This window comes from Pristiophorus japonicus, unplaced genomic scaffold (genome assembly GCF_044704955.1).
Source record: "Pristiophorus japonicus isolate sPriJap1 unplaced genomic scaffold, sPriJap1.hap1 HAP1_SCAFFOLD_627, whole genome shotgun sequence".
Classification (NCBI taxonomy): domain Eukaryota; kingdom Metazoa; phylum Chordata; class Chondrichthyes; family Pristiophoridae; genus Pristiophorus; species Pristiophorus japonicus.
In genome coordinates, this window is record NW_027254539.1 from 239,656 (window position 1) to 259,876 (window position 20,221).

The following is a 20,221-nucleotide window of genomic DNA, read 5'->3' on the forward strand; positions in this document are numbered from 1 at the left end:
TGACAGACAGAGAATGAGAGACACACACAGACAGACAGAGAGATAGAGACACTGACAGAGACACACTGAGGGGGGCATCCCAGCACGCTGTTGGAGGGCTCCCGGTGCTGCAGTCGGTAAGTAGAAAATGTTTTATTTATTGATTTAAAAAAAAAATATATTTCTTATTAATTTTTTTTGATTGATTTATTGGTTGATTTATTGATGTATTTATCATTTATTATTGATGATGGCTCTTTATTTGTAAAACTGAAGTGTTTAATGTTTGTAAACTTCCCTTTAAACACCCCCCCCCCCCCCCCACCATTCCCTACGCCTGATTTGTAACCTACGCCTGATTTTCTAAAGTGTAGATAAGGTTTTTTCGAGCGTACAAAAATCTTCACTTACTCCATTCTAAGTTAGTATGGAGTACGTTTTCACTGACGAAACTTTGAAAACAGGCGTAAGTGGCCGGACACGCCCCCTTTTGAAAAAAAAATTCTGTTCCAAAGTGAAACTGTTCTAACTGACTAGAACTGGAGCAAACTAAATGACGAGAATTCCGATTTCTAAGATACTCCGTTCTACACCAGTTGCTCCTAAAAATCAGGAGCAAATCATGGCGAAACTTGGGGCCAATAATAGTAAGTCCCAATGCCTGGTTGTGGGAAGGAGTAGGGCGGAGTGGAGGAAAGCCCTTTTAAGATGGTGGAGGTTTTGCAAGTTCTGGGGGTGCATATGAGGTGCAAGAAGTCTAGGGATGAAGTGGATCGATTAAATTGGGAACCAAAGATTATGAAAATTAAAAAGATTTTGGGAAGATGGGAAAGAAGGTGGTTGAAAGTGCAAGGAAGAGCGACAGTGATTTCAACTATCCTGCTATCTAACCTATGGTACTTATTGATGGTGGAGGATATTCCTGAGTGGGCAGAAATTCCATCCGAGAGGTTTGTGTGAGGTTTTCATGGGAAGGGAAACCAGTCTTGGTTGCTTACAATACCATCATTGGACAGCAAAATCAGGGAGGACTCAATTTCCCAGATATTGATTTGAAGAAAAAAGTCTTTAGAATTAAATGGGCGACGAGATTTCTTCAGAACTCAAATACAAGTTTTTGGAAGAGTTGTTTCCAGCATTTTTTTAAATTAAGTGGGATGGGAGGACAGGGAATATTTTATTTGGAATACAACAATATGTTTTTGAAATTGATTAAATCTCTCCCTCGGTTTTATAAGGAGGTTGTAGAGACTGGCCCAATTTTTTAAAAGTGTGCAGTTTATGCCCGGAAGCGGTAGTGAGGGATATGGTTTGGGAGGAGGATCAGGAGGTAGAGGAAAAAGCAATTCTGATCATGTATGAGAAGATTGTGAGGGTAATGCCACAGGATTGGATGGAAGAAATAAGTACGCAAATCTCCAAAGGAGGTATAATGTGTCCCGCTTTTCCAAGCTTTCTGCTGGAGAAAGGAGAGGAGTTGGTCCAATTTGACAACTGTAATACTCGAGATTTCTAGGGGTATTTAGAGACTGGAGATTCAAGACACCTGCTGGTCAGGAGTTTTGGAAGAGTATAAACCCACAACTGGACTTCAACAGGATTTGGAAGGGAGTGTGGGCGAGTTTTAAATGTACAGAATGATTGAACTGGAATTCAATTTGGCTCATAACCAGATCTTTATCACGATAGTCATGTAATATTGGACGAGTAGAGGTGGCAACTTGCCCAGTGTGTGGGATGTAGGATGAGACTCTGTCCCATTTACTGGTGTTATGTCCGCAGTTAAGGGTTTTAAGTGCTATGTTCGACAGTTGTGTGAGGTTTTCTTGCTGGGTGAGGACTGAAGAGCAAGAATGGGAATCCCGTGGCACTCAATTTTGAGATGGGGATTGTAGGAGAGTCTGTCGAGTCTAACAGAGCAGCAATTAATTTAATGTTCAGTTTGGCTAGATTTGTGATTGTGCAAAGAAGGAATGCTCTTTTTTCTAAGTGGAGGAGAATACACCTAAAAGAGTATTTTAAATATAAGTTAAAGATCATTATAAGGCTCTGTGAATGTTTTATTCAGAAAAGAATTTAAAGATAGTATTTTATGATCAATTTGTAAAGTACAATAAACTAATGTATGTTACAGGAGACAAATTAAACTTCAGGTTTTAATGTTAATATGTGTTGGAGAAATGGCTGTGCAGAGCGGGGGAATGGATTTGTATGATGAATGAAATGATCATGATGTAAATGTTCTTAATGTTCAATAAATATTAATTTAAAAAAAGTGGGTATCACACTCGCCTCTGAGTCAGAAGGTTGTGGGTTCAAATCCCACACCAGGGACTTGAGCACATAAATCTAGGCTGACGAGGGATTGCTGCATTGTTGGAGGTACCGTCTTTTGGATGAGACGTTAAACCGAGGCCCCGTCTGCTCTCTCAGGTGGATGTAAAAGATCCCATGGCACTATTTCAAAAAAGAGCAGGGGAGTTATCCCCGGTGTCCTGGCCAATATTTATCTCTCAATCACCACAACAAAAACAGATCATCTGGTCATTATCACATTGCTGTTTGTGAGAGTTTGCTGTGTGCGAGTTGACTGCCGCGCTTCCCACATTCCAAAAGTACTTCATTGGCTTTAAAGCGCTTTGAGATGTCCGGTAGTCGTGAAAGGTGCTATATAAATGCAAGTCTTTCTATCTTTATCCACTCTATCTAATTTTATACACCTCAATCAAGTCTCCCCTCAACCTCCTCTGTTCCAAAGATAACCCCAGCCTATCCAATCTTTCCACATAGCTAAAATTCTCCAGTTCTAGCAACATCCTTATAACTCTCCTCTGTACCTTCTCTAATGCAGTCACATCTTCCCTGTAATGTGGTGACTAGTACTGCACGCAGTACTCTAGCTGTGGCCTAACTAGTGTTTCATACAGTTCTAGCATAACCTCTCTGCTCTTATATTCTATGCCTCCGCTCATAAAGGAATGTATCCCGTGTACCTTCTTAACCACCTTATCTACCTGTCTTGCTACCTTCAGGGCTCTGTGGACATGCACTCCAAGGTCCCTCTGTTCCTCTACACTTCTCAGTGTCCTACCATTTATTGTGAATTTGCATGCCTTGTTAGCCCTCCCCAAATGCATTATCTCATACTTCTTCGAATTGAATTCCATTTGCCACCGGTCTGCCCACCTGACCAGTCCGTTGATATCTTCCTGCAGTCTACAACTTTCTTCCTCACTATCAACCATGCAGCCAATTTTTGTATCATCGACAAACTTTATAATCATACCCCCAACATTGAAGTCTAAATCATTGATATATACCACAAAAAGCAAGGGCCCTAGAATTGAGCCCTGCGGATCCCCACTGGAAACAGCCTTCCAGTCACAATAACACCTGTCTGCCACTGAGCCAATTTTGGATCCAACTTGCCACTTTCCCTTGGTTCCCATGGGCTTTTAAATTTCTGTAGAGCATCCGCCATCAACATCCTGAGGGTCACAAATGACTCAAAGTTGGTCTGCACCAGCTATATCAATGCCACGGTTACAAGAGCAGGGCAGATACTGGGTAATGTCAGCCTTGGATCAGTGCTAGCACTTTCACATCTGAATCAGGAGGTTTTGGGTTCAGCCTCACTCCAGCAACTTAAACACATAATCTAGGCTGATATTTCGGTAGTAAGGTGCACTGTTAGAGATGGATGTAAAAGGTTTGAAGAGAAATAGGGGAGTTCTCCCGGTGTCCTGGCCAAAATTTGTCCCAACACCAAGATCATTAAAACAGGTTATCTTGTCATCAATCTCATTGCTGTCTGTGGGACCTTGCTGTGTGCAAATTGTCTGCTGAATTTCCCTACATCACAACAGTGACTGCACTTCAAAAAATACTTTATTGACTGTGAAGCCATTGGAACATAGAATCATAGAAAATAGGTGCAGGAGTAGGCCATTCGGCCCTTCCAGCCTGCACCGCCATTCAATGAGTTCATGGCTGAACATTCAACTTCAGTACCCCATTCCTGCTTTCTCGCCATACCCCTTGATCCCCCTAGTAGTAAGGACTACATCTAACTCCTTTTTGAATATATTTAGTGAATTGGCCTCAACAACTTTCTGTGGTAGAGAATTCCACAGGTTCACCACTCTCTGGGTGAAGAAGTTCCTCCGCATCTCGGTCCTAAATGGCTTACCCCTTATCCTTAGACTGTGACCTCTGGTTCTGGACTTCCCCAACATTGGGAACATTCTTCCTGCATCTAACATGTCTAACCCCGTCAGAATTTTAAATGTTTCTATGAGGTCCCCTCTCATTCTTCTGAACTCCAGTGAATACAAGCCCAGTTGATCCAGTCTTTCTTGATAGGTCAGTACCGCCATCCCGGGAATCAGTCTGGTAAACCTTCGCTGCACTCCCTCAATAGCAAGAATGTCCTTCCTCAGGTTAGGAGACCAAAACTGTACACAATACTCCAGGTGTGGCCTCACCAATGCCCTGTACAACTGTAGCAACACCTCCCTGCCCCTGTACTCAAATCCCCTTGCTATGAAGGCCAACATGACATTTGCTTTCTTAACCGCCTGCTGGACCTGCATGCCAACCTTCAATGACTGATGTACCATGACACCCAGGTCTCTTTGCACCTCCCCTTTTCCTAATCTGTCACCATTCAGATAATAGTCTGTCTCTCTGTTTTTACCACCAAAGTGGATAACCTCACATTTATCCACATTATACTTCATCTGCCATGCATTTGCCCACTCACCTAACCTATCCAAGTCGCTCTGCAGCATCACAGCATCCTCCTCGCAGCTCACACTGCCACCCAACTTAGTGTCATCTGCAAATTTGGAGATACTACATTTAATCCCCTCATCTAAATCATTAATGTACAGTGTAAACAGCTGGGGCCCCAGCACAGAACCTTGCGGTACCCCACTAGTCACTGCCTGCCATTCTGAAAAGTACCCATTTACTCCTACTCTTTGCTTCCTGTCTGACAACCAGTTCTCAATCCATGTCAGTACACTACCCCCAATCCCATGTGCTCTAACTTTGCACATCAATCTCTTGTGTGGGACCTTGTCGAACGCCTTCTGAAAGTCCAAATATACCACATCAACTGGTTCTCCCTTATCCACTCTACTGGAAACATCCTCAAAAAATTCCAGAAGATTTGTCAAGCATGATTTCCCTTTCACAAATCCATGCTGACTTGGACCTATCATGTCACCTCTTTCCAAATGCACTGCTATGACATCCTTAATAATTGATTCCATCATTTTACCCACTACCGATGTCAGGCTGACCGGTCTATAATTCCCTGTTTTCTCTCTCCCTCATTTTTAAAAAAGTGGGGTTACATTGGCTACCCTCCACTCCATAGGAACTGATCCAGAGTCAATGGAATGTTGGAAAATGACTGTCAACGCATCCACTATTTCCAAGGCCACCTCCTTAAGTACTCTGGGATGCAGTCCATCAGGCCCTGGGGATTTATCGGCCTTCAATCCCATCAATTTCCCCAACACAATTTCCCGGCTAATAAGGATTTCCCTCAGTTCCTCCTCCTTACTAGACCCCCCGACCCCTTTTATAACCGGAAGGTTGTTCGTGTCCTCCTTCGTGAATACCGAACCAAAGTACTTGTTCAATTGGTCCGCCATTTCTTTGTTCCCCGTTATGACTTCCCCTGATTCTGACTGCAGGGGACCTACGTTTGTCTTTACTAACCTTTTTCTCTTTACATATCTATAGAAACTTTTGCAATCCGTCTTAATGTTCCCTGCAAGCTTCTTCTCATACTCCATTTTCCCTGCCCTAATCAAACCCTTTGTCCTCCTCTGCTGAGTTCTAAATTTCTCCCAGTTCCCAGGTTCGCTGCTATTTCTGGCCAATTTGTATGCCACTTCCTTGGCTTTAATACTATCTCTGATTTCCCTTGATAGCCACGGTTGAGCCACCTTCCCTTTTTTATTTTTATGCCAGACAGGAATGTACAATTGTTGTAGTTCATCGATGCGGTCTCTAAATGTCTGACATTGCCCATCCACAGTCAACCCCTTAAGTATCATTCGCCAATCCATCCCAGCCAATTCACGCCTCATACCTTCAAAGTTACCCTTCTTTAAGTTCTGGACCATGGTCTCTGAATTAACTGTTTCATTCGCCATCCCAATGCAGAATTCCACCATATTATGGTCACTCTTCCCCAAGGGGCCTCGCACAACGAGATTACTAATTAATCCTCTCTCATTACATAACACCCAGTCTAAGATGGCCTCCCCCCTAGTTGGTTCCTCGACATATTGGTCTAAAAAACCATCCCTTATGCACTCCAGGAAATCCTCCTCCACCGTATTGCTTCCAGTTTGGTTGGCCCAATCTATGTGCATATTAAAGTCACCCATTATAACTGCTGCACCTTTATTGCACGCACCCCTAATTTCATGTTTGATGCCCTCCCCAACATCACTACTACTGTTTGGAGGTCTGTACACAACTCCCACTAACGTTTTTTGCCCTTTGGTGTTCTGCAGCTCTACCCATATAGATTCCACATCATCCAAGTTAATGTCCTTCCTAACTATTGCCTTAATCTCCTCCTTAACCAGCAATGCTACCCCACCTCCTTTTCATTTTATTCTATCCTTCCTGAATGTTGAATACCCCTGGATGTTGAGTTTCCAGCCCTGATCATCCTGGAGCCACATCTCCGTAATCCCAATCACATCATATTTGTTAACATCCTTCGATCATGAAATAAATCAAACTTTCTTTCTTCTTTACACTGTTATGAGTAGCTTATCTCCTGACCCCCCTCAGTCTCTCCATCATCTACAAGGCTCAAGTCAGGAATTTGATGGAATACTTACCTCTGCCTGGATAGGTGCAGCTCCAACAACACTCAAGAGGTTTCAGTTAATTTGATTCTTGCTCCTGCACTCGATTCAATATCCACCCTGTCCAGCACACTGGCTACAGATGTCCTGCAGCAACTCACCAAGGTTATTTCAATAGCATCCCTGCAACCTCTACCACCAAGAGCAGCAAAGTAGTGGGAACACCATGACCTCCAAGTTCCCCTTTAATTCACACACGAGCCTGACTTTGACATATATCACTGTTCTTTCTTTCATTGTTGCTGGGTTAATATTCTGGAATTCCCTACCTAAACTATTGCAGGAGCACCATCATCACAAGAATTGCGATGGTTTGGAACATAGGAAAGGGATAGGCCATTTAGCTCCTCGAGCATGTTCTGCCATTCAATAAGATCACTGCTGATTTGTGACCGAACTCCATATGTCCACCTTTGCCCCCGTCCTTTAATATCCTTGGTTAACAAGAATCTATCTGTCATGTATTCAACCAGCATTGTAACCCATGTATAAACTGACCTAAGTTGTACACCGTGAGAACAATGACCACTCGGTGGGAGACACTCCTAACCTGGACTTTAAGTTTAAAAGGGGAAGCTCCACCCACCTTCATCACTTTGAGTGCTAAGGAATAAAGGACAGGTCACAGACTGACCTTCTCTCAAGCATGGGCCTCGTGTGCATTTATACTGTATAGTAAGGACGTATCAATGGTGACAAGAAACTGGGATTTAAACCACGCGAGCATGGCCACTAGCAGAACAGACGAGAGGTACTGTGTTAAGGGATGGTTGGGACAGAGATTCAACATTGTTAAAGCAGCACACAGTTCTCCAGGCAGACAAGGGCAGTCGGGCATGCCCCAACATGTAGTCGAACCCAGAGGGGGAGTTCGACAGAGACAATGGCAAGCTGAACAGTGATTCACGCCATTGCAAGGGATAATGCGGCCAGTAATGGGGCCATCAACACCTGTTAATGATGCACTCAAGGACAATAACAGGGGCAGTCAGGGACGATCGACTGGCAAGGGACCTTTTGTTTCAAACCGCAACTCATGCTGGAGGCATGGAGGCATACACTCAGCCGGAGTTTGCAGAGATGAGCAAAATACCTGCAGAAATTGCAGAAATGGACACTGGGGGAAATCGCTGGAAGCTGAAGTTCAGCGAGTTCATGTGGAGCACGTATACAGTTCATACACCAGGACGCCACCGATAATGATGAAAGTGCTCCTCAATGGCATCCCAGTATCAATGGAGTTAGACACGGGTGCCAGCCAGTCCCTGATGGGTATCAAACAGTTCGAAAAGTTGTGGCATCCAAGGCCAGGAGGCCAAAATTATCGCCGATTGACGCACAGCTATGGACTTACACAAAGCAGATCATTCCGATGCTAGGCAGCGCCACGGTAGTCGTGACCCACAAAGATTCGGAGAACAGGTTGCCACTCTGGATTGTCCCAGGGGACGGTCCCGCACTACTGGGGAGGAGTTGGCTTGCTGTCATGAATTGGAAATGGGGCGATGTCAATGCAATTTCCTCTGTGGAGCGAGTATCATGCTCACAGGTCCTGGACAAATTTGACTCATTATTTCAACACGGCATTGGCACTTTCATGGGGGCCAAGGTAGTGATTCACATAAACCCGGACGCCAGGCCAGTACACCACAAGGCCAGAGCGGTGCCGTACGTGATGCGGGAAAAGATAGAAGGCGAATTGGACCGCCTGTTGAGGGAAGGCATCATCTCGCCAGTCGAATTCAGTGACTGGGCGAGCCCGATTGTGCCGGTGCTCAAGGCGGATAGGTCGGTCAGGATATGTGGCGATTACAAGGCCACCATCAATCAGGTGTCACTCCAAGACCAGTACCCGCTACCGAGAGTGGAGGACCTCTTTGCGACGCTATCCGGTGGCAAACTTTTTTCAAAATTGGACCTGACCTCAGCTTACATGACCCAGGAGCTGGCGAGTGAGTCGAAGAAGCTGACCACCATCACGACACACAAGGGGTTGTTTGAGTACAACAGATGTCCGTTCGGGATTCGCTCGGCCGCCGCGATCTTCCAACGAAATATGGAAAGCCTCCTCAAGTCGATTCCAGGGACGGTGGTTTTTCAGGACGACATCCTCATTACGGGTTACGATACTGAAGAACACCTCCACAACCTGGAGGAGGTGCTACGCAGACTGGACCGGGTAGGTCTGCGACTGAAAAAGGCGAAGTGCGTCTTCCTAGCTCCAGAAGTAGAATTCCTGGGGATGAGGGTAGCAGCAGACGGGATCAGCCCTACTGCGTCCAAGACGGAAGCGATTCAGAGAGCACCCAAACCCCGTAACACGACGGAGCTGCGTTCGTTCCTGGGGCTCCTGAAATATGCTGGTAACTTTCTTCCCAAATTGAGCACGCTGCTAGAGCCGCTACACGTGCTCCTATGAAAAGTCGCGAATGGGTCTGGGGGGACAGCCAGGAAAGGGCTTTTAATAGAGCACACAATTTGTTATGTTCCAACAATTTGTTAACGCTATATGACCCATGTAAGAAACTTGTATTAACGTGCGATGCGTCGTCCTGTGGTGTTGGGTGTGTGTTGCAGCATGTCAATGCCAAGGGTCAGTTACAGCCGGTAGCTTATGCCTCCAGGAATCTGTCCCAGGCAGAAAGAGGCTACGGGATGGTAGAAAAGGAGGCGCTCGCATGTGTATATGCGGTAAAGAAAATGCACCAGTACCTGTTTGGCAGGAAATTTGACCTGGAGACAGATCACAAACCCCTAACGTCCCTTTTGGCCGACAACAAGGCCATAAATGCAAACACATCGGCCCGCATACAGAGCTGGGCACTCACATTAGCTGCCTATGACTACACAATTCGGCACAGACCGGGCACCGAAAACTGCGCCGATGCACTCAGCAGGCTCCCACTAGCCACCACTGAGGGGGCTACCGAGCATGCTGCTGAGATGGTCATGGCTGTTGAAGCTTTCGGAAGCGAAGGCTCACCCGTGACAGCCCGTCAGATTAAAGTCTGGACAAATAGAGACCCGCTATTGTCTCTAGTCAAGAAATGTGTCCTGAATGAGGACTGGGCAGCCTCGTACAGGGCATGCCCTGAGAAATTTAAACCATTTCACAGGCGCAAGGATGAACTCTCGATTCAGGCAGATTGCCTACTGTGGGGAAACCGTGTAGTCATGCCCCAGATGGGCAGAGAGGTGTTCATCAGAGAACTCCACAATGGGCACCCGGGCATTGTCACGATGAAGGCAATTGCCAGGTCACACGTTTGGTGGCCAGGGATAGACGCAGATCTGGAACTTTGTGTTTGCATGTGCAACATGTGTGCCCAGCTGGGCAATGCGTCCAGGGAAGCCCCCCTTAGCACCTGGCCATGGCCCGCCAAGCCTTGGTCACGCATCCATGTGGACTACGCAGGTCCTTTCATGGGGAAAATGTTTTTGGTTGTAGTAGACGCCTACTCCAAATGGATTGAGTGTGACATTTTAAATTCAAGCACATCCTCTGCCACGGTAGAAAGTCTACGGGCAATGTTCGCCGCCCACGGTCTACCGGACATCTTGGTCAGCGACAATGGCCCGTGCTTCACAAACACTGAATTCCAGGACTTCATGGCAGGCAATGGAATTAACCATGTTAGAACGGCACCGTTCAAGCCAGCCTCAAATGGCCAGGCAGAACGAGCAGTGCAGATAATCAAACAGGGGATGCTCAGAATCCAAGGGAGTTCCCTACAAACCCGCTTATCACGCCTCCTGTTGGCCTATAGATCCCGACCACACTCGCTCACAGGGGTTCCACCTGCAGAGCTACTAATGAAAAGGACGCTCAAAACCCGGTTATCCCTTATACACCCCACCATGAAAGAAATTGTCGAGAGCAGGCGCCAGTCACAATATCACTACCATGACAGGAATGCGAGGGCGCGATGTGTTGATGTAAATGATCCTGTTTTTGTCCTCAACTACGCTGCAGGGCCCAAATGGCTCGTAGGCACTGTGGTTGCCAAAGAGGGAAATAGGATTCTTGTAGTTAAACTTACCAATGGACAAATCTGCCACAAACATGTGGGTCAAACAAAAAGGAGGTTCAGCAACCCCATAGAAGAAGCAGAGGAAGAACACGATATAGAGTTCACTCCACCACAGGTGACCGAACACCGGAACCAAAGGGAGGAGAGCCCAGTCACTCCGCAAACAGCAGACACTCAGGCCAGCGCCCAAAAACCGGAGCCCCAACTCAGGCGCTCTACAAGGGAGCGTAAACCACCAGAGAGACTCAACCTGTGATCCCAATAAGACTTTGGGGGGGGGAGGTGATGTCATGTATTCAACCAGCATTGTAACCCATGTATAAACTGACCTAAGTTGTACGCCGTGAGAACAATGACCACTAGGTGGGAGACACTCCTAATCTGGACCTTCAGGTATAAAAGGGGAAGCTCCACCCACCTTCATCACTTGAGTGCTGAGGAATAAAGGACAGGTCACAGACTGACCTTCTCTCAAGCATGGGCCTCGTGTGCATTTATACTGTATAGTAAGGACGTATCACTATCGACCTCAGATTTATAATTAACAAAACTGCTGTTTGCGAAAGAGAGTTCCAAACTTCTACCACCCTTTGCGAGTAGCAGTGTTTCAGAACTTCAGTCCTGAAAGGCCTGGCTCTACCTTTTGGTCCTTCAATCCTAGACTCCCCAACAAGTGGAAATACTTTCTCTCTATTTACCCCATGAGTTCCTCTTAATATCTTGAAAACTGCGATAAAATCACCCCATAACCGGCTAAATTCCAGGGAATACAACATATGTTCAAAGAAAAGGCCCACCACCTCCTTCTTGCGACAATTAGGGTTGGGTAGTAGATGTGGGTGATACGGCCTTGCTAGTGTCTCCCACGTCCAAAGCCCAAAATTTGAAAAAAGGCCAACCCTCCAGAATTGCTTGAAAAAAATGTGAAGATATCCATAACCCTCATTTAAGGTGAGAGTCCACAGTTTGGTGGCACTACACAAAAATTAGAATGATGTTGATTTTTGGAAGTTAATTTGAAGCTGAGTTGTAGGTTGTGTTGGAGCATGCTATTTATTGGGATGAATGGGGGGGCTTTGGGTATTGAATGAAGAGTGAATGGAAAAGTGATATAAAATTGACAACTTCCTCTTTCTTGTTTGGACTTGGGCTGTTGGATTTGGATGGAGTGTTGGGAAGGATGGTGATAAGGACATGCTGCAGTCTTTACCTTTTCTAGAAGATGCCCATCCATGCTCAAGCATATCTTTTCTGCAAAGCCAAGCAGAGAGGACACATTGGCCCTGAATTTGCAGTCGGAGGCGTACCTCCGGAGTACGCCTCTGATCTGCGAAAGCTCTACGAACTTACCTCCTGGCTCTAAAGCTCCAGAGAGTTTGGGTCCTAGATCTGCAGGCATAAGCCTGTGTAAAGGCCCACTGATTCCAGGAAAGTAGGCGGTTCGGGAGCGTCCCTGGGATCACATAAGAAATAGGAGCAGGAGTAGGCCATTTGGCCCCTCGAACCTACATTAAGATCATGGCTGATCTGATCAGGGACTCAACTCCACTTCCCTGCCCACTCCCCATAACCCTTTACTCCCTTATCATTCAAAAATCTGTCTATCTCCACCTTAAATATATTCAATAACCCAACATTCACAGCTCTCTGGGGCAGAGAATTCCATAGATTTACAACCCTCTGAGAGAAGAAATTTCTCCTCATCTCACTTTTAATGGGCGGCCCCTTATTCTAAGACTATGTCCCCTAGTTTTAGTTTCCCCTATGAGTCGAAATATCCTCTCTGCATCCACCTTGTCGAGCCCCCTCATTATCTTATAAGTTTCAATAAGATCACCTCTCATTCTTCTGAACTCCAATGTGTATAGGCCCAACCTACTCAACCCATCTTCATATGTCAACCCCCTCATTTCTGGAATCAACCTAGTGAACCTTCTCTGAACAGCCTCCAATGCAAGTATATCCTTCCTTAAATACGGAAACCAAAACTGTCTGCAGTACTCCAGGTGTGGCCTCACCAATACCCTGTACAGTTGTAGCAGGACTTCTCTCCTTTTATACTCCATCCTCCTTGCAATAAAGGCCAACATTCCATTTGCCTTCCTGATTACTTGCTGTACCTGCATATACTAACTTTTTGTGTTTCATGCACAACGACCTCCAGGTCTCTCTGTACTGCAGCACTTTGCAATAGGCAGACATGGGCCTGGTCCTCCAATGAGAAAGGAGGATTTCATCGCAGTCATTTCCAAATGGAATCTCCTAATGATATGCAATGGAATCCCCAAATAACTAAACAATTTAGACAACTCTAATAAATATAAATGCTTAGATTTTCAAATATAATTAAAAGTTCCTTCATTACACCAAAGACAATAAAAATTAAAGTTTTTGAAAAATAATTTTAAACATTTTAATCTGGGCCAATATTTGCATGAACTAATTTTAAGTGTGTGTGCATGATTTTTTATTTTTAAATGTTTCATTTAAGATTTATAATAACCCTTACGCTGATGAAAGCAGGCCTTCTTACCAGCCATAAGAGTTTTGTGGGCAATTGCTGGGTAATAATTGGACAAATAGCCGGGCTCTGCGCCAGCGAAAATGATTTCTTAGTCAATTTGGATGATCTGTCAAGGCCGCAAATTCCAGATTGTCGCCCATGCACAGTGCAGGCGAAAAATTGGAACTTGCGGGGCAAATCTCTGGCCCATTGTATACATCTCAGACAGCTCCAATTACCCAAGCAGGAAAGCAAGGAATACCTCCCGAACCTCATCCATTATTACTATACAGCTCAGTTCTCAGCATCAGTTGTCTAGAATATGAGCTGCTCTCAAAATGTTTGACTAAGTTTGGAAACAGTTGTTCCTTCATTAAGCTCCTTGTACACCCTCTCCTACACACCAGACTAAGAACTAGACTAATTGGTGGCTAAATATATTCAATTGTATTGCTAATGCTGACAGGAGAGAGATAGAGAGAGAGGGAGAGAGAGAGAGAGGCCTACCTGTCACTGAAGATATGTCACAGGACTTGAGCCCTTGTCCCACTTTGGCACAACTGCGACATCTCAGAGATGCTGGTTGTAGGAGCATTCAAAGCCTGCAATCAAAAGACCACGATAGAGTTGGGTAAGTCGCTCAATATGGTAGCAGCTAGTTGACAAATTTCATAGCCAATTGGAAGCCACAGATTCATGACCAGCCTCATTACTGTGTTGATGCATGATTGGCCTTCTGGTGGGCAAGGATCTTCTGCAGCAGCAAGATAATGTATACGCCAACTGTGACATAGCACATTACCCTACCCCCCCCCCCCCCCATATAAGCATCTGTGGTACATCATTAGTTGGAATGGGTCTTGCACAGGCTATATTTGGAGTTGGAAAGCCACCATAGCATCTGGGCCCTCTTCCCGCGCACTCACTCTGCCCAAACCAATCATTTTACTCATTTCCCAGAGCAAATATTGTTCATTCCTTAACAGATTTAATTGCACTAAAATGTTGATTAAACTTGATTTATGAATAATTAGTAACTTAACATACTGTACTTTTAATTAATGTGCTTATGGTAAAGTTAAATTTGACATGTTTTGCATTAAACTTCGCCAGTTTATGATTTTCTGATGACAAATATTTTCCAGGAAGAACATTTTAAATTCTAACTCAACAACCACAAAGTGCAACACTTATTTGAAATATGGTCCAGTTTATCAGATGAAAATAAAATATTTCAGCACTGAGGACCTTCAATCAATTCTTTATGAGCTGGTGACCATGATAAAAGAAGGTATCCATTTTATTATTCATGGCTCATTGTGACACATCTGCATACATAAACTGCTGACAAGCTTTTTAAATCACTTGAGGTGATCTTTGGTATGATTTCATATTTAAAATCAGTTAAAATATTCCTTTATCTTTAGAAATGTAGATAAATGTATTTCTAATCAATACATTTGTTGAAACATCTGTTTTTTTTTTCTCTTTCCTCTTCTCTGATTTTGAACTTTTCTCTCAAACTGTCGTATTTTCTGTATGCACCTTGGTCTTTCACACTCATCCATTCTCTTGCTAACGTTGGCCCAGATTTTCCATGCGTACACTGCTGTAAGTGCCTTGCAAATTCTTTTACCAGCCTAAAGGGTTTAAATAAATATTAAAATTAAATTTAAAAATATCATTTTAACATTCAAAAACCTGTAAAGTAAGTTTAGGCTATTTTTGGCCCCTTGGAAAATGTTTACATTTATTTTTGAATACATTAATTTTTTGATTTAAATGTTAAATTGTATTTTAATTAATTTTAAAATATGTAATGATTCTTTTTATTTCAGTGTTGTGCAAGTGTGTTTTTTGAGTGATCCTATTAAGCTTACGGGGACTCGGTACATAAATGGAATCGCCGTAAGCATGATGGGAATCCGCTTTCTGATTGGTTGGGTCGGCCCACTTGATCCCAGGGGTGCTTGCGAACTGCATGCGCCCCCGGGATACATGGGCCTTTACGCATGCAATCGCGTAGAGGCACAGGAGTGAAAATCTCCGTGGATCCAGGACTGTCAGGTAGGTTCGTAGTTTTATTGTGGTTTGGAGGCATTCAACCGTGGGAAGCCTCTGACCGCAAATTTCGGCCCATATTTTCTCCTCAACCCCTTCCTCATTATCCTCTCATCTATCTGTTTTGTATTCTCTCTACTTCCCTGTCTACCCTTTCTATCATATCTGTACCCCTCTTCACTATCTCTGATATGTGTCAACCTTGCCTCAGTGATAGCATTTGCCTCTTAAATCAGAAGGTTATGGGTTCAAGCCCCAATCCAGAGACTTGAGCACATAATTTAGGTTGACACTTCGGTACTGAAGGCATATTGCACTGTCGGAGGCACAGTGTTTTGGATGCGATATTAAACAGCTCAAATCGACACAATGGCCCTGAAATTCCGATGTTCCCGGGCCTGTACTAAGCTTGTACGGACCCGGGAAGGCATCGGAAAAGCCGGCTTTCGGCGCGCAATGCGCATGCGCTGAAAACCAGCTTTTCTGATCTGTCAGGTTTCTAGCTTGACAGATCATCCGCAGATCGGGAGCGAGGACACTTGTAAGTGCAAATTTCCGATATTTACGCACACAATTGTCCTCAAAAATCATGCGCCTGAAAAAGCAGGCGCATAGCCTACTTTTACAAGGCAATTGTTTTAAAAAATATATAAAAATAAAGTTATGAAAACATATTTTATAATTAAAAACCCTCCCCACAACGGTAAGTTTATTTTAAAAAACTTTTTAAAAAATCGGGAAAATATATATTTTTTTAAAGACATTAATAACTTTAATTTAAATGAATGTAGTGTATATTTTCTATTTTTTTATTAGCATTTTTGGGTATTTGCGGCTGTGTTTTGGGTGTATGGGGCTGTTTCTCAATCACTGTAATAGGAGTTTAGGACCTTACGGAACTCCTATTACTATGATACTTTACCTGATTGGCTGCCAGAGCTATGTGACTCCAGCTCCAGGCCTGTGCACGTCCCGCTCTGCACGCACTGCGAATCGCAGTCAGGAGAGCCCTCAGCATCGGAAAGTCGAACGTGGGCAGCAGCTTAAGGTAGGTGCGTATTTTTTCTCTAAAATGCCCGCGGAAAGGACAAAACGGAATTTCAGGGCCAATATAAAACCATGTTCTTTCTTTTTCTTTCTTTATCTCTACTCTGTTTCTTTTCAACCTATTTTCTTCCTATATTCCTTTCTTGATACCTTTTCTTCCTCTGTATTTTCTCTCCAGCATGCTCTTCTTTTTTTATGATAAATCCTTTTCTCTGCTTCGTATTTCTCGACTTTTTTTCCCCTTTTCTCTTATATTACACACCCTTTCACACTTTATCTACTGTCTAAACATTTAGGGGCGAAGTTGGGCTCCTGTGCGCCTGCTGTTAGCGTCTTTGAGAGGCGCAAACATGGCGCAAATGGGTTTTCGCCTGGGCGTGGCGAGTAAAGCGTGCCCCCCACCCGCAAAATTGGATGGGGATTTTGCGGAGGCGCTAACAGGTAGCGCCACACTCCTGCCGTTAGTGCCCTGCTTGGCTGCACCCGGCAATGAAGCCGTAATTGTCGTGTGCAGCACACCGTTACCACCCTGGAAGAGGAATTCGGCCGCGCCCCCTCACTTACCGCCTGGCACTGACAACAATAGCTTCAGCTGTCGAGTTGCAGTTGGGAGTTGGCTGAAGGAGGGCTATTTAAAGACATCATCTTTAGAAACAATTTTTGTTGGCCATTACTCCTTGCAGCTTGCTGACACATAGGCAGAGTGGCTGTTAGACAGATTTGAGTGATTTTCAATTCAAAGACTGTTCTGCCTCTTAACCATTCCTTTGTTTCATTGAGGGCAGATTTGAAATGACAAGATTTATATCACTTTATGGGGGCTGTGTTAGCACTCGAGTTCCTGCTTCGACCTCACAGTTGGAGGCTACTTAGTTGGAGACAAAGACAGGGAGAAAGACAGCAAATTGTGGCCAAAGGCTGAAGGTCCAACAGGGCTGGCAATAGGAGACCTTACCCTCTCAGGGTGTTCCAGCAGTAGTTTTCCTACATCAATTTCACTGAGGAACAGTGTGTTCAAAGGCTGCGTTTGAGCAAGGGCGTGGTCACAGAGCTCTGCCTTCTGCTGCAACCAGACCTTGAGCCTCGAGGATGGCTCTCTCAGGGGCAGTCAAGGTCACCATTGCGCTCAATTTCTATGCCAATGGATCCTTTCAGGGTGCAACAGGAGACATCTCCAACATCTCCCAGTTTACCGTGCATTGCTCCAACTGCAAGGTCACAGATGCTCTGTACAGAAGGAGAAGGGACTACATTTCCTTCCCCATGACCAGAGAGAAGCAGCATGAGCGTGCATGTGGTTTCGTCAGGATAGCGGGTTTTCCCATGGTGCAGGGCGCCATTGACTGCACCCACATCGCTTTGCAGGCACCGCATAACAATCTTGAGGCATTCCGTTACCGCAAAGGCTACCACTCACTGAATGTGCAGTTGGTGTGCGACCACACACGCCGAATCCTCACTGCCAATGCCCACTATCCTGGCAGCTGCCACGAGCATTCATCCGCTGATGAATTGGTTCCGCTGCCTTGACCACTCAGGAGGAGCTCTCCAGAACTCGCCTGAGCGGATATCCCTATTCGAAGTTGTCTGCTGGATGTTGCACAACCTGGCCATCATGAGGGCACAGCCATTGCCACCAGGGATAGCTGCACCACCTCAAGAGGGGTAGGAGGAGGGGGAGGGGGAGGAGGAGGAGGAGGACAAGGAGGAGAGAATGAGGAGGAGCAGGAGCAGCAACACCAGCGACGGAGGAGGCAGCCATTCAATCGCGATTCTGCAAGGGCGGTCCGCGACCCGTCTCATCAGAGTTCAGTTCCAGTGAATTCCATCCGCTTCCCGGTTCCTCTGGATTTCCCCATCACCACATCAATTTATCCTTCCATACCAAAGCCACAAAACTGAAATGAGAAACAACAGAAAAGATGAAACATTCCAATAAAAATTTATGTAATAACAATTACCTGTATCAATGTATTTCAGAATCACCCGTCTGCATTTCATTATATCCCCTCTTTGCTTTAACTATTTCCAGTGCTCGTCCTCAGTGTGTCCCCTGTGGCTGCAGCATGGCTTGTGGAAGGCTGCTGTGTGTCAGGGCCAGAGACTACAGATGGCCTTGCAGGACGGCCTCGACCAGCTCTGGGCCTGGAAGAGCCGGCAGTAGGCTGCACCACCTCAGGCTGAGCGTCGGCAGTCTGGCTGGCTGGCTGACGGGCAGCGACAAGTGCAATGGCGGAATGGCAGTTGTGGGCCCAGGAATGCTGTCATCGTGAGAGAGGACAGCAGGTTCCTGCTCCACTGACCCAGTGACACTCACCCAGGGCAGCACCTCAGCATCCCCAGCAATCTGCTGCAGCACAGATTGGTAGGATGCTGTGACCCCATGAGATCCCCGGTGAGCTGTGGTGGACCCAGCGGCACTGGCAGCAGTCAGAGCTCGCGTGGCATCCAGCTGAGACGGCATGAGAACAGTCTGAGACTCAATGCCAGCAGTCACTGACTGCATCACAGCTCTAAGATGTTGCGTTGCTTCTGCCTGTGGTGCAATGGAAGCTGCCACATCGCCCATGACACGCGTCATGAGGGCTGGATCCGCACGGCCTCTCTGGGAGTCCACCATCGTCTGCAGATTGGCAATGGTGGGCTGTATGGTGTGCGCAAAGCTATGTGCAGTGTTGGCGGTGGCCTCCTCCACGCTCCTTACCACTGCCAAGAGGCTCTCTGGTACCTATGCCGTTGCACCTATCATGTCAGAGTACATGGCCATCACTCTTCTTGTGAATGCTTGCCCATCGAGGTCCTCTGCAGCAGAACTCAAGTGCGAACTTGCCCTCCGGAGAGATGGCTCCCGAGGTTCCCTTTCCCCTTGACCTTGTTGCATCCCGCTAGGCCCCGGTGCATTCATCCAGTGCAGACCCCTCTGCCAAGCTAACCTCTAATGAATGCGCAGTGCCAGTCTCTGAGCTGGTGCCTGCGGGTGAGAGATGCACATTTGCTGGTTGGTTTTCTGAAAGCATAAATGGCACAAAACCCGTGTTAAGGGCAGGGGGGCAGGAATGGAGCAAGGAAGGCAGACAGTATTAAGATCTGGAAAGTGATAAAGTCTTCTGGGTTGACGGGGAAGTGGGTTTAGAAAAGGAGAGGGGATAAAGATACCAGTATTGCCCCCAGCGGGGTCGACGTCTCCACCCACCACGGCGCCCACCACCTGCAGGCCAATGAGCCACAGCACTCACTTCTCAAGGTCAGTGAACTCGCACAGTTGAGGTTCCCCCACACTCCAGTGCGCTGCTGATCCCTCCTATTACGTGCCATCTTGGCCTGCAACAGAAAGGAACTTGTGTGAAGAAGTGTCCAGCTATGTATATGGAAGATATGCCTGCCGAGGTTGAATAGCTATAAATGTAGGCAAGGCACGAGATGAGGATGTCAGTTTGAGTAGTTGCACATGTTTGGAGGTTGAGTGATGGGGAAGTGGTGGTTTGCACAGTGTGCACAGACAGAGGTTCAGATGCTGGTCTGTAGGAGGTGTGGAAGCATGTACTCACCTTGACCACTCGACTGAGGCCGTTGAACTTCTTGCGGCACTGTGTCAGGGTTCTTTCTGTCTACAGAGTTGGCCAACACATCCTTGGCCACTTCTCGTCACATGGCCCTGAATACCTGTGACGATGGCCTCCTTCTAGATGCAGGGAACAACG

At 45.8% G+C, this 20,221-nt stretch overlaps 1 protein-coding gene across 1 annotated transcript in view; it reads left to right on the top strand.

Moving 5' to 3' along the window:
* LOC139255775 (uncharacterized) overlaps window positions 1-20,221 on the top strand; it is a gene marked incomplete at its 3' end in the record, with an annotated part of 142,043 nt that overhangs the window by 97,719 nt on the left and 24,103 nt on the right. Inside the window, exon 8 of the mRNA XM_070873987.1 lies at window positions 14,558-14,703. Coding sequence (XP_070730088.1) covers window positions 14,558-14,703 — 146 coding nt within the window. The remainder of the gene's footprint in view (window positions 1-14,557; window positions 14,704-20,221) is intronic.